The 14,904-nt window shown below is 44.3% G+C and overlaps 1 protein-coding gene across 2 annotated transcripts in view; it reads right to left on the bottom strand.

Moving 5' to 3' along the window:
- Positions 1-13,700, bottom strand: part of MYLK2 (myosin light chain kinase 2) — a 48,782-nt gene extending 35,082 nt beyond the window's left edge. Inside the window, exons 1-2 of one of the 2 annotated variants that reach the window (XM_067468280.1) lie at positions 13,478-13,700; positions 1,628-2,288 (exon numbers count right to left, since the gene is read on the bottom strand). In XM_067468280.1, the coding sequence (XP_067324381.1) occupies positions 1,628-2,199 (572 nt within the window). In that variant the 5' untranslated portion in view covers positions 2,200-2,288; positions 13,478-13,700. Of the gene's footprint in view, positions 1-1,627; positions 2,289-4,999; positions 5,037-13,477 lie in introns of those variants that run through there. The other variant, XM_067468281.1, reaches the window with a different exon arrangement.
- Between the last annotated feature and the right edge of the window lie 1,204 nt (positions 13,701-14,904).

Raw genomic sequence — 14,904 nt, 5'->3', positions numbered from 1 at the left:
ATCTCTGAAAATCAAGCAACCAGAACTTTTTCAACAACTGGCAAAAGCCTTCAAAGAAATAATAATTTAAAAGTTTTAAAAGTTGTTTTGATGTTACAGTACAATTGTTAAACTGTATGTTATATTAAGTCTGTCTTTATTTGTTGTAATTTGCTTTTATTAACTGAATTTCAACATTAATATCAAGTCAATACAGAGTATATGGTATAGTATAGTATTTGTGTGTGTGTGTGTTTGTGTGTGTGTGTGTAGTATAGCATTAATTTAATAGCCACTCTCCAGCAATCAGAAGCTACATTTATCTGGCAACTATGCATCCTCATCGTGCAGGTTAATTGAGCATCTTTTGTAGTTTCATTCCATTTTTAATATTTTTAATATTTACTTTTTGTATGTTTTTAATTGTTTTTGGACCACTTTGGTCCAAAAACCATTAAAAATGGTCCAAAAACAATTAAGTTGTTCTGAGTCCCCTGTAAGCCACTCCGAGTCCCCTCGAGGAGATGGTAGTGGGGTATAAATAAAGTTTTATTATTAATAATAATAATAGCTTGGGAGTGATCATCGCTGGACTCATCACTGAGCCTGGAGCCCCAGGTTTCAGTGGTGGTCAGGGGAACTTTTGCACAATTAAAACCTGTGCGCCAGCTGCGCCCGTACCTTGGGAAGTCTGACTTGGCCACGGTGGTACACGCTCTGGTTACATCCCGCCTTGACTACTGCAACGCTCTCTACGTGGGGTTGCCTAGATTACTAACAGGAGCAGGGTACAGGGAGCTCACCACTCCTCTGTTGCGCCAGCTCCACTGGCTGCCAGTTAGCTTCCGAGCACAATTCAAAGTGCTGGTGTTAACCTATAAAGCCCTAAACAACTCCGGCCCAGTTTACCTGTCCGAACGTATTCTCCTCTACGAGCCATCAAGATTGCTAAGATCATCTGGAGGGGCCCTGCTCTCGGTCCCACCAGCCTCACAAGTGCGTCTGGTGGGGACGAGGGACAGGACCTTTTCAATGGTGGCCTCTCGACTCTGGAACTCCCTTCCACTGGAGACTAGAACAGCCCCTTCTATCTTGACGTTCAGAAAACAGGTGAAAACTTGGCTATGGAAACGGGCATTCGACGAATGAGTCAAGATCCTGTGATATGGATCGATGATGACGAACAATGATTTTAGGATGACGACTGACCACTGTAATGATGACTGTATTTTGCTATTTTAATGTTTTAGTGTAATTTGGATTATGATGTTTTAATGATTGTTTGTAATATTGTTAGTTGGAAACTGACCTGAGTCCTTCGATGGAGGTGAGAAGACCGGTATACAAAACTGCTAAATAAATAAATTATTACTATTATTATTATTTGGGTCCCAGTCTTGTGAAAGGCAGATTGTTAGGAATTGTGGGAGTTGAAGTCCAAAATACCTAGAGGACCGAAGTTGGCCCATACCTGGTCTAAGGTGTAGGCAGCTTACAACTACTTCTTTCTTTCATGGAAACTCTCCATTGACCAGCTGCTGATGGCTTGCAGCCAGGCATCGGTGCAGAGATTACGATTTTAAGTAGTGCTGTTATATAGGACCCATTTCCTATGGCATCCAGTGATGGTACAGGATAGGGACCTTACCTGTGCATGGTAGCCGGGCAGCTGAAGCTCGGCTGAAGGTGCAGATGCTTCTGTTGGCTGCCTTCAAGGTGGCTTTGGTTCTCCTCCGTTGCCTTTACATCTCCTTGGCTTCCTTCAGTCACTGTCTGGCTTGATTCCACAGGTTGGCTTGGGTTCTCCTCCGTTGCCTTTACATCTCCTTGGCTTCCTTCAGTCACTGTCTGGCTTGATTCCACAGGTTGGCTTGGGTTCTCCTCCACTGCCTTTGCATCCTCTGGGCTTCCTCCTCCAACCGCAGTCTGGCTTGATTCTTCAGGGGGGGTTGGTTTCGCCTCCATTGCCTTTGCATCTCCTGGAGTTGCTTCTCCTCCTCCAGCCGCAGCCTGGCTTGATTCCTCAGGGTGTTTATGGTTATCCTCCCCTGCTTTCGTCTCACCTGGGGCTCTACCTTCTCCTGTCTCTTCATTGCTTCCTTGTGTCTCTTTTTGTGGCTCTGCTGAGACCAACACCGGAGCTGTGGGTTCTCCTCCTCCTCCAGCTCCTCCTCCTCCTCCAGTATCATGAGCATTGCAAGAATCTCCATCTGCCTCCATCGCCTGATCTCCTGAGCAGACCTCCTTGGCAGAGATACGGACTCAAGGGACACTTCCAAATCCAAGATCCTTGGGCTTCAGGTGAGCTTCTGCATGGCACACAACACAAAGGAAAGTTATTCCATGCCTCTAAGAACTACGATAACAATATATCAAAGTTTTAGATAGTTAACTTGAGCAGGAAACATTTCTCCAAAAGGGCCCACTGTGGAATGAATGCAGTTTAGCATCACTTCAACTTCCATGGCTCAATGCTTTGAAATCCTGGGAGTTGTAGTTTTGAGAGGCCCCAAGATTTCAAAGCATTGATCAGAGTAGGTTAAGGTAAAGGTAAAGGTTTTCCCCTGACATTAAGTCCAGTCGTGTCCGACTCTGGGGATTGGTGCTCATCTGCATTTCTAAGCCGAAGAGCCAGCGTTGTCGGTAGACACCTCCAAGGTCATGTGGCCGGCATGATTGCATGGAGCGTCGTTACCTTCCCGCTGGAGCAGAACCTGTTGATCTACTTTATTAATATTGCAATTTCTACGTAAAGCTGCATTAATTCTGTATGTAGCTGGACTGTATTCTGGGGAAAGGCTTCAGCACCTTGGATAGTTCTCTTAACAGTTTGGTTTATGTATTGTCGAAGGCTTTCATGGCCAGAATCCATGGGTTGTTGTAGGTTTTTCCGGGCTATATGGCCATGTCCTGGAGGCAATTTTTCTCCTGACGTTTCGCCTGCATCTATGGCAAGCATCCTCAGAGGTAATGAGGTCTGTTGGAACTAGAAAAAAATGGTTTATATATCTGTGTGATCAGCTGAAACATTCACAGCTAGCCCCAGCAAACAAAAGTCCTTTGTCTCACCCTGGTCATTCCACAGATATATAAACCCATTTTTCCTCGTTCCAACAGACCTCATTACCTCTGAGAATGCTTGCCATAGATGCAGGCGAAACGTCAGGAGAAAAATTGCCTCCAGAACATGGCCATATAGCCCGGAAAAACCTACAACAACCCACAGTTTGGTTTATGTTCAAGCGCAGATTAATTATCACTCTCCTAAGGCTGTGTTTTTATTAGGCAAGGAAGGCCCCTTCTACAATGCCATATAAAATCCAGATTATCTTCCTTGAACTGGATTATATGCCAATATAGACTCAAATAATTCAGTTCAGAGCAGATCATGTGGATCATCTGATTTGATCATCTGGATTATATGGCAGTGTAGAAAGGCCTGAAGACCTCCAGGTTGTTTGTCCCGTTCCTTCCTCTGAGATATCATCCATCACACCTGATATTCATTGGCAGTTCTATAAAGAAAAATGGGTTCCCTAAGACTATTTTTAAAATTTATTTATTTACGATATTTCTATCTTACCTTACTCAAGCCCAAAGATGACTACAAAGACAAGTATCCACTTTATGTTGAGCTTTATGATAAGTACCCAACCACTTGACAACGACTCTCTAAAATTGAAACCTGTTGTCAATTTGGAGTCTACTCATCCTTAGTAAATAAATAATAACAATTATTATATATGAGAAGAGGAATCCATTCATATTGTGTCCAATTCTGGGCAGCACAATTCAAGAGAGATATTGACAAGCTGGAATGTGTCCAGAGGAGGGCGACTAAAATGATCAAGGGTCTGGAGAACAAGCCCTATGAGGAGCGGCTTAAGGAGCTGGGCATGTTTAGCCTGCAGAAGAGAAGGCTGAGAGGAGATATGATAGCCATGTATAAATATGTGAGAGGAAGCCACAGGGAGGAGGGAGCAAGCTTGTTTTCTGCTTCCATGGAGATTAGGACAAGGAACAATGGGTTCAAACTACAAGAGAGGAGATTCCATCTGAACATGAGGAAGAACTTCCTGACTGTGAGAGCCGTTCAGCAGTGGAACTCTCTGCCCAGGAGTGTGGTGGAGGCTCCTTCTTTGGAAGCTTTTAAACAGAGGCTGGATGGCCATCTGTCAGGGGTGATTTGAATGCAATTTTCCTGCTTCTTGGCAAAATGGGGTCGGACTGAGGTCTCTTCCAACTCTAGGATTCTATGATTCTATGATTCATCTTTCAAGAGAAAAAGAATAGAATTATTTTTACTATGAATGCAACAGTCTTGTGTTTTCTTGTATAGCAATGGATTTATTTGTGTTTGTATAACTACCTAGTAGAGATGGATAGGTTTGTTCGGATATTGCGGAAATCATAATTAAATTGGAAATTTTACCTTTCCAAAGGTAAGAAGGGTCACTGCTGTGGGCTGCTCCTCTCTGAGGGCTCTGTGTTTGTATATTGCCACAAAAAACTACATCTCCCATTCATTCCTCCAAGCCACCCTTGGACTCCAGTCACTCATTTCCAACATTTTGAAAATACCAGTGCTGTTTTCCGCATATTGCGCAATCGCGTCCGCCATTAACAAAGCAATTCAGAAATTTCGGAAAATTCCGACTTTTTCCGGAAAAATTCGAAAATGACTTCCGAATTGAATCACCAGCTTTGAACGAGTTTTGAACCATTTTTTTAATCAACCAAGCCTACTATCTAGCTTTGATTTCATATTGATACATTGAACTAAATATATGTTTAATGACATTCAAAACTTTGGTATTACTGTAACAGTGGATTCATTGGTGGTCTCCCATGCAAGCAGGGCTGACCCTCTTTAGCTTCCAAGATCACATTGCATAGTAACATAAAAATAGCATGCAAAATGGACCAAATTAATTAATATTTGCAAATTTCAGCACATTGCCTAAGCAGTTAGAAACCACCCCCAAACCTCCACCCCAATAAGAAAAACAGGCACAAATACCTGGCTGGCAGAAAGTTATTCCTTGACTCACAACTGGAACTAAGCTTTCCAAAACTTAGTTCCAACCTTAGACTTCAACCCCCTCCTTCAACCTTAGACTTCAACCCCCTCCTTTTTTAATATTGTGAGTTGCTTTGCATTTCAATCAAGAGACAAAGGTGGGATGATGATGATGATATGCTGTCCAGAGGTCCTGGAAACTGAAGACATGGAGCAGGACCTAAGACCTAGTAAACCTGAGGGTACATGACACCTTCCTGGGTTGGATACTGTATTTCGTAAGAGCCTCTGCTGATGTTTACTTCTTGATGAAAGGTTGTTTACTCTCTCTGATAATTTGAGGAAGCATCTTCTTGCCATTCCTTGGCTCTCTTTCCACCATTTTACTTGAACCATCTTTCATTTGGGGATTACTTTCTGGCCTCGGCACCTCCCTGAGTTTGCTCTCATGTTCGGCCTCCTGGCTCATCTCTCAGGCTTCATTACATCCCCGCCAGCCAACGTTTCATGATACCTTTTGCTCCTGGAATTTGTAAATGAGGGCCAAACATAGGAGGGGAAAGCCTGGTAGGGGAATCCTAGAGTTGGAAGGGACCACAAGGGCCATCTAGACCGTCTCCATAACTACAGGGAACCTGCCATGAAAACAACTCTGAGATGCAGCCATCTAAATTCTGTTTACGAATCTCCAGGGAAGGAAATCCCACCAATGATTGCTGCACATCGCACATCGCACTTGCCCTGGAAGCCCTATATACACCTCCTGTCACATCAGCACTTTTAATCTTGTACCCATTGCTCTGGCCCGGCCCAGTTTTATTGTGTTTACTGTATTGTGCCTGTTGTTTATTTTGCTTTATTCTGTTTTTAATTGTTTGATTTGCTTAGATTGTATTGTTGTGTTGTGTGTTGAGGCCTCGGCCTGTGTAAGCCGCATCGAATCCTTCGGGAGATGCTAGCGGGGTACAAATAAAGTTTAATAATAATAATAATAATAATAATAATAATCTTCTAAAGCAATGTTTCTCAACCTGGGGGTCGCAAGGGGGTTTCAGAGGGGTCACCAACGACCATCAGAAAAAAACAGATTTCTAATGGTTTTAGGAACCCCTTTGGCAGACAAGACTGAAGATCTCTCTGCCTGGAATGTGTCCAGAGGAGGGTGACTAAAATGATCAAGGGTCTGGAGAACAAGCCCTATGAGGAGCGGCTTGGGGAGCTGGGCATGTTTAGCCTGAAGAAGAGAAGGCTGAGAGGAGATATGATAGTCATGTATAAATATGTGAGAGGAAGCCACAGGGAGGAGGGAGCAAGCTTGTTTTCTGCTTCCTTGAAGACTAGGATGCGGAATAATGGCTTCAAACTACAAGAGAGGAGATTCCATCTGAACATGAGGAAGAACTTCCTGACTGTGAGAGCCGTTCAGCAGTGGAACTCTCTGCCCCGGAGTGTGGTGGAGGCTCCTTCTTTGGAAGCTTTTAAGCAGAGGCTGGATGGCCATTTGTCAGGGGTGATTTGAATGCAATATTCCTGCTTCTTGGCAGAATGGGGTTGGAATGGATGGCCCATGAGGTCTCTTCCAACTCTTTGATTCTATGATTCTATGATTCTATGCCCTTCTCTTCCTTTTTGGTGTTGGTGAACTACAACTCCTAGAATTCAAAAACAGCCCCCCCTCCAACCCCACCAGTATTCAGTGTTGGCCATGTAGGTAGTGTGCCACGTTTGGTACAGCTCCATTGTGGACTGCATTCAGAGTGCTCTTGAACTGTAGGTGAACTATATAGCCCAGCAACTACAACTCCCAAAGGTCCAGGTCTATTTTCCCCAAACTTCAGCAGTGTTCACAACTGGGCATATTGAGAATTCGTGACAAGTTTGGTCCAGATTCATCATAGAATCATAGAATCAAAGAGTTGGAAGAGACCTCATGGGCCATCCAGTCCAACCCCATTCTGCCAAGAAGCAGGAATATTGCATTCAAATCACCCCTGACAGATGGCCATCCAGCCTCTGTTTAAAAGCTTCCAAAGAAGGAGCCTCCACCACACTCCGGGGCAGAGAGTTCCACTGCTGAACGGCTCTCACAGTCAGGAAGTTCTTCCTCAATTGTTTGAGTCCACAGTGCTCTCTGGATGTAGGTGAACTACAACTCCCAAACACAAGGTCAATGGCCACCAAATTCTTCCAGTATTTTCTGTTGGTGATGGGAGCTCTGTGTGCCAAATTTGGTTCAGTTGCATCATTGGTGGAGTTCTGAATGCTCTTTCATTGTAGGTGAACTATAAATCCCAGCAATTACAACTCCCAAATGACAAAAGCAATCCCCCCAACTTCACCAACATTCAGATTTGGGCATATCAGGTATTTGTGCCAAATTTCGTCCAGTGAATGAAAATCCTGTGTGTCAGATATTCGTAACAGTAGCAAAATTACAGTTATGAAGTAGCAACGAAAATAACGTTATGGTTTGGGGTCACCACACCATGAGGAACTGGATTAAGGGGTCACGGCATTACGAAGGTTGAGAACCACTGTTCTAAAGGTTGGTGTTCCACTAGCCCTGTTCCCTTTCCAATTGAGAGGATTTCCAACTGCCAATGAATTGATCTGCTTGGATATAGCCCCACAAACCCTTCCTGATCTCTCGTAATTTCCCCTCCGGATCCTTTTTCTGAACGGGTTTGAGTGTGATTCATTAGTTACTCCCAGCTGGAGTAGAACTACAGAATCAGTTGTTGATTTGGGTTGTTGTAGGTTTTTTCGGGCTATATGGCCATGTTCTAGAGGCATTTTCTCCTGACGTTTTGCCTGCTTCTATGGCAAGCATCCTCAGAGGTAGTGAGGTCTGTTGGAACCAGGAAAAAGGGTTTATATATCTGTGGAATGACCAGGGTGAGACAAAGGACTCTTGTCTGCTGGAGCTAGGTGTGAATGTTTCAACTGACCACCTTGATTAGCATTTGATTGCCTGGCAGTGCCTGGAGCAATCTTTTGTGGAGGGGTGATTAGATGTCCTTGTTTGTTTCCTCTCTGTTGTTCTGCTGTTGTAATTTTAGAGGTTTTTAATACTGGTAGCCAGATTTTGTTTATTTTCATGGTTTCCTCCTTTCTGTTGAAATTGTCCACATGCTTCTTGTGGATTTCAATGGCTTCTCTGTGTAGTCTGACATGGTGGTTTTGAGAGTGGTCCAGCATTTCTGTGTTCTCAAATAAAATGCTGTGTCCAGGTTGGTTCATCAGGTGCTCTGCTATGGCTGACTTCTCTGGTTAAACTAGTCCACGGTGCCTTTCATGTTCCTTGATTCGTGTTTGGGCGCTGCATTTGTCAGCCATAGCAGAGCGCATGATGAGTTCAGCAAGTTCAGTAGCTCAGCGGTTTAACCCTCTGTACCACCAGGATGCTCTAAGTGTAGAGTACCGTATTTACTCAATTCTAATGCTCACCTTTTTTGACTAAATTGCCTTCCCAAAATTAGGGTGCGCAATAAAAGGTAAAGTAAATGTTTCTCCTTGACATTAAGTCTAGTTGTCTCCAACTCTGGAGGGAGGTGCTGATCTCCATTTCTAAGCCTAAGGGCCAGCATTGTCCACAGACACCTCCAAGGTCATGTGGCCAGCATGACTGCATGGAGCGCCGTTACCTTCCCACAGAAGCAGTACCTATTGATCTACTCATATTTTCATGTTTTCGAACTGCTAAGGTAAAGGTTTCCCCTTGACATTAAGTCTAGTCGTGTCCGACTCTGGGGGGAGGTGCTTATCTCCATTTCAAAGCCGAAGAGCTGCCATTGTCCACGGACACCTCCAAGGTCATGTGGCCAGCATGACTGCATAGAGTGCCATTACCTTCCCACAGAAGGGGTACCTATTGATCTACTCACATTTGCATGTTTTCGAACTGCTAGATTGGCAGAAGCTGGGCCTAACAGCAGAAGCTCACCATGGTTATGTTGTGTTTTACTTTGTATGTTTTGTGATGTTGCCTGGGAACCGCTCTGAGTCCCCTCGGGGAGATGTAGTGGTATATAAATAAAGTTTTATATTATTATTATGCTCTCTGGATTCCAACCGCCAACCTTTCGGTCAGCAAGTTCAGCAGCTCAGCGGTTTAACCCGCTGCACCCCCAGGAGGGGCTTTAAATATAAAGTAAAATACCGTATTTACTTGATTCTAATGCTCACCTTTTTGACTAAATTAGTTTCCCAAAATTAGGGTGTGCATTAGATTTGGTTGATACGGTAAATACGTTTTTGGGTTTTTGAAAATGGAGGTGCATGTGCATTTAGATTTGATGTTGCATTAGACTCAAATCAATACAGTATATTCTCCTTCTAATCACACATTTGGACAGAAGACTACTACCTAATGCCAGGAGCTGCAAGTTGTATTTCAGGCAAAAAAAAAACCCCTGAGGTTGCCCTGCAAAACTCACAGGGCTGCCATAAATCAACAGACAACTCGAAGGGACATCTACACCCACGCAAGAAGCTATTCCAACCATGACTAGCACAGGCCCATTAAAATGTTCGGAGGAGTAGCTCATCTGCACTGAAATGATCAAGCACAGGCGGAGGAGCAGCGAAGGCTCAAGGTATTTTGATCCCGGAGGCGAAGGACAAGGTTTCACATATAGGAGCGCAGGACTGAGCCAGTGTGTTTTGCATCCATCCTGGGAACAGGACACAATGTTCTATCATGAGTGGAGATAGTGAGATACGGCAGTGGCAAGACAACATGCAGCAATAGCCACCAGTGGGCTCAGGAGGGGCAGAGCAGGTATGGGCAAACTTGGGCCCTCCCGGTGTTTTGGACTCCAACTCCCACAATTCCTAACAGCCGGTAGGCTGTTAGGAATTGTGGGAGTTGGAGTCCAAAACACCGGGAGGGCCCAAGTTTGCCCATACCTGCTCTAAGGAGTTAAGAGCTGCAAAAACATTCCCAGAATCACCTACCCGCCTGTGCCAAACACTTGCTATCTGGTTCTAGCAACACAAAAGCGTCAACAAAACATCTTTGTCGCTGTGCTAACTTCTTTCTGTACATGGAACGAGTCTATCAACAACAACTCCAAAGTGGCTGTTAGGAATTATGGGAGTTGGAGTCCAAAACACTTGGGAGGGCCCAAGTGTTTGGCAAAAACATTCCCAAAATCACGTACCCGCCTGTGCCAAATACTTGCTATCCAGTTCTAGCAACACAAAAGTGTCAACAAAGCATCTTTGTCACTGTGCTAACTTCTTTCTGTACATGGAACGAGTCTATGTTGGTGAGAGATGTTGACAAGCTGGAATGTGTCCAGAGGAGAGTGACGAAAACGATCAAGGGTCTGGAGAACAAGCCCTATGAGGAGCGGCTTAAGGAGCTGGGCATGTTTAACCTGAAGAAGAGAAGGCTGAGAGGAGATATGATAGCCATGTATAAATATGTGAGAGGAAGCCACAGGGAGGAGGGAGCAAGCTTGTTTTCTGCTTCCCTGGAGACTAGGACATGGAACAATGGCTTCAAACTACAAGAGAGGAGATTCCATCTGAACATGAGGAAGAACTTCCTGACTGTGAGAGCCGTTCAGCAGTGGAACTCTCTGCCCCGGAGTGTGGTGGAGGTTCCTTCTTTGGAGGTTTTTAAACAGAGGCTAGATGGCCATCTGTTGGGGGTGCTTTGAATGCAATATTCCTGCTTCTTGGCAGAATGGGGTTGGACTGGATGGCCCATGAGGTCTCTTCCAACTCTTTGATTCTATAATTCTATGATTCTAGCAACACAAAAGCATCAACCAAGCATCGTTGGGGCTGTGCTAACTTCTTTCTGTACATGGAACGAGTCTATCAACAACAACTCCAAAGTGGCTGTTAGGAACTGTGGGAGTTGGGAGTCCAAAAACATTCCCAGAATCACCTACCCGGCAGTGCCAAACACTTGCTATCCGGTTCTAGCAACACAAAAGCGTCAACAAAGCATCTTTGTCGCTGTGCTAACTTCTTTCTGTACATGGAACGAGTCTATCAACAACAACTCCTAAGTAGGCCCACCTGGTTGCTACAGGTTGGATGCCAAGAGGAAGGAAAAACTTGGCAGCGGGACTAACTAACTAAGCCTGTCCACCATCTGAAGGCAGCTGCTGTGGGGAGGGATCATGAGAAGAACCATTCCAGCCAAACAGTGGAACAGTCCTTGCCTGCAAGAACATTATGCCATGCAGCAGCCAATGCAGAAGCAACATGCATCTTGCTTGGAATTAGCCTTCAGTCATTTGACTACTTAATACAATTTATTATTATATTATTTATTATATTATTACAGTTATAATATTATGTATTATATTTTGATATTACATTTATTATATTTTGATATTACATTTATTATATTATTTATTATCTATTTATTATATTTATTATATTATCTATTATCTATTTATTATATTTATTATATTATTTAATTTATTATACAATAATAAATATAATATTTATTATTATTTATTATTATATAATATACAATATTATATATTATATAATAATATATAATTATTTATTAATATATTATATTATTTACTAATATATTGTATTATTATTTAATATAGTTTATTATACAAACACATACATTTCTTTAAAATTCCAGCTTGCAGCTTTCTCTTTGGTACTTCAGATGCATTGCTTCCTCAACAACGTTAACTCAGGGAAAGTTGTCAAAGGCATTCCTGTCCAGAATCACTGGGTTGTTATGAGTTTTCCAGGCTGTATGGCCATGATCCAGAAGCATTCTCTCCTGACATGTTGCCTGCATTTATGGCAGGCATCCTCAGACATGAAGTCTCTGAGGATGCCTCTGAGGATGCCTGCCATAGAGCAGGTTGCTGTAGATTTTTCGGGCTGTATGGCCATGTACTAGAAGCATTCTCTCCTGACATTTCACCTGCATCTATGGCAGGCATCCTCAGAGGTTGTGAAGTCTCTGAGGATGCCTCTGATGATGTTTGCCATAGATGTAGGTGAAACATCAGGAGAAAATGCTTCTAGAACATGGTCATACAGCCCGAAAAACCTACAACGACCCATTGCTTGGAAAAGTTATCCATTTGGGATTACAACTCTATGAATGCATCACGACTACGACTACAGTGCCAAGAATCTCTCAGCCAGCTTAGTCGAAAAAGCATAATTACCTCCAAGCTTTGAACTTACCTGCATTAATGAGAGTTACTGAACTTTTCTTGGGTTTGACCATGTTAACGAAGCAACGCAACCAAAGGAAGAATCAAAGGAAAAGCTGAAAGTTGGAATGAATATGCAGAGCTCTGTCAGCCAGCCAACTATCTCCAAGCTCTGAACTTACCTGCATAAGTGATTGCTACTTAAGATGAACTTTCCCTGAGTTGTTGTGAGTTTTCCAGGGTGTATGGCCATGTTCCAGAAGCATTCTCTCCTGAAGTTTCACCTGTATCTATGGTAGGCATCATAGAATCATAGAATCAAAGAGTTGGAAGAGACCTCATGGGCCATCATCCAGTCCAACCCCATTCTGCCAAGAAGCAGGAATATTGCATTCAAATCACCCCTGACAGATGGCCATCCAGCCTCTGTTTAAAAGCTTCCAAAGAAGGAGCCTCCTCAGAGACCTCACAACCATAGATGCAGGCGAAACGTCAGGAGAGAATGCTTCTGGAACATGGCCATTCAGCCTGGAAAACTCACAACAGCAAAGTGATTCCAGCCGCGAAAGCCTTCGACAACTTTCCCTGAGTTTAACCTTGTTGAGTTAGCAATGCACGACCCATAGGAAGTACCAAGCTGGAATGAGTACTCAGAGGACTGGGTTGTTGTAGGTTTTTCCAGGCTATATGGCCATGTTCTAGAGGCATTTTCTCCTGACGTTTCACCTGCATCTATGGCAAGCATCCTCAGAGGTAGTGAGGTCTGTTGGAACTAGGAAAAAGGGTTTATATATCTGTGGAATGACCAGGGTGGGACAAAGGACTCTTGTCTGTTGGAGCTAGGTGTGAATGTTTCAACTGATCGGCCATATAGCCCGAAAAAACCTACAACAACCCAGTGATTCCCGCCATGAAAGCCTTCGACAATACGTTCTCCATACTTTTTGCTTCTATGGATTCTCCATGCCCCACAATGCTCTCCCCACAGTTCCTACGTACAGCATGTATGTGATCACTCCCATGCTCCACATATCGGTGGTGTAGGAGACTTGGTCATAGGTGACGACTTCAGGCAACAGGAACACCATGCTCTCCCCACAGTTCCTACCTCTGAGGATGCTTGCCATAGATGCAGGCGAAACATCAGGAGAGAATGCCTCTAGAACATGGCCATATAGCCCAGAAAAACCTACAACAACCCAGTGATTCCAGCCACGAAAGCCTTCGACAATACTCAGAGGACTGTCTTCATCCTCCTCCTCCTTCAAGGGAGTCCCCAAAGAAAACAAGGCCCCCTCTCCCCTTGAGGAAAGCAATTTCTACTTACCGTCCCTGTTGTGTAGGGCTGCCGAGGGTGTATTAAAAGTAGGACGAGAGCGGTCTGGCTTCTATACTCGGCGTAACGGAGCTGGATTAAGTGCAGGGAGCCAGAGGTATCTTTTACCCCAGGACTCGGGCCACTCTGCGCCTGCTGCTGCTCTCTGCCTTTGGGGCCACCTGTTCCTCTTGGCCTCCGCTCAAAGGACACTCCATTCTGCTGCCTGCCTCTTCCTCCCTCCAACTTGGAGGAGAGGAGGATTCAAACAAACAGAGGCCCAAGAGACCGGGACACCCTCGCTGAACTCCCTGCCCCCAAAACAGGGAGGTCTCCCCCACTCACCTCAGGAACACTCTCTACACCAGCTGCCAGGCTGAGAACATGCCAAACCCTATTGCTGGGGGTCATTGTCAAGTCTGCGCATGTGTGCAATCTGCAAAGGGTGTTCCACAGCAGCCCTGGGGTTTCCCACTGTGTTGAGATTAAGCCAGGCTCAGGGGGCAGAACAGCCATTGTTTAATAGATCTGTGTGTTCTGTCACTCGCTGGGCCTGTAACAGCTGTACTTTTCTATAGGACGTATACTTTCAGCCCAGCGGGAAGCCAGGGGTGCCTCAAAGAGAGGTTCTCAGGGATTTTTCTGAAGTGATGGTCTTTAGAGTCTGTAATGATGCAACAAAGTCTTTATTATGGAACAAACAACAAATCTTCAATGGTTCAAACAACACTTCAAGGCTTTCTTAGTCTAGTCCTCAATGGGCTGGTACCTGACTTTGATTAACTAAACTTTCTCTGTAGGAAAAACCATTTTTAACCTCTCCCAGGCTTTCTATCTATGCCTCATCGGTGTGGGACCTATTACCGATTCCAAATGCGTCTGGGTATCGAGTAGACCTACCAGCCGAGGCTTGAAGATATTTCAGCTGGAGTTCTCTGTGGATCTGTAGTGCTGTCCTCCCTCAGAGAGTTCTTTGAAACTTCAGGGCTGTTTTCCCTCTGATTGCTGTGAGGCTGAGAGGCTGTGAGCTCTCAGCCAGAGCCTTGGGACCTTTTCCCTGGAATTTCCTTTTCCCTGGATGGTTATTGAGAAAGGAAGCTTTTCTACGGGACGAGCTGGTCTATGTCCTATAGCTTAGCTACCTTGTGTAAGACTGCCCAAAAAATGGCTCCTTTCCCTCCCAGAGCCCAGAACAAGGGGTGGAACCAAAGCTTAATTATGATGGACAGGAGGCCTGCCCTATGACTGCAAAACAGATAACAGAAAGAAAATAAAGTTGGAGCTCCTGGTACAGCCGTACCAGCACACGGTGCAATCAATAGAAAAAATTGTTTCAATAGTCATTACAAAATTAGGGGTTGGGGTGGTGGTGGTGAATCATTTCTAAAGTGTTTCTGAAATTGGACGGGGTTCATATCATAACTACAACAAGTCAACTA

Source organism: Anolis sagrei, chromosome 4 (assembly GCF_037176765.1).
Source record: "Anolis sagrei isolate rAnoSag1 chromosome 4, rAnoSag1.mat, whole genome shotgun sequence".
NCBI classification, from domain to species: Eukaryota; Metazoa; Chordata; class Lepidosauria; order Squamata; family Dactyloidae; genus Anolis; species Anolis sagrei.
The sequence above is the reverse complement of the archived record's forward strand: the minus strand, read 5'-3'. Positions and strand labels throughout refer to the sequence as shown.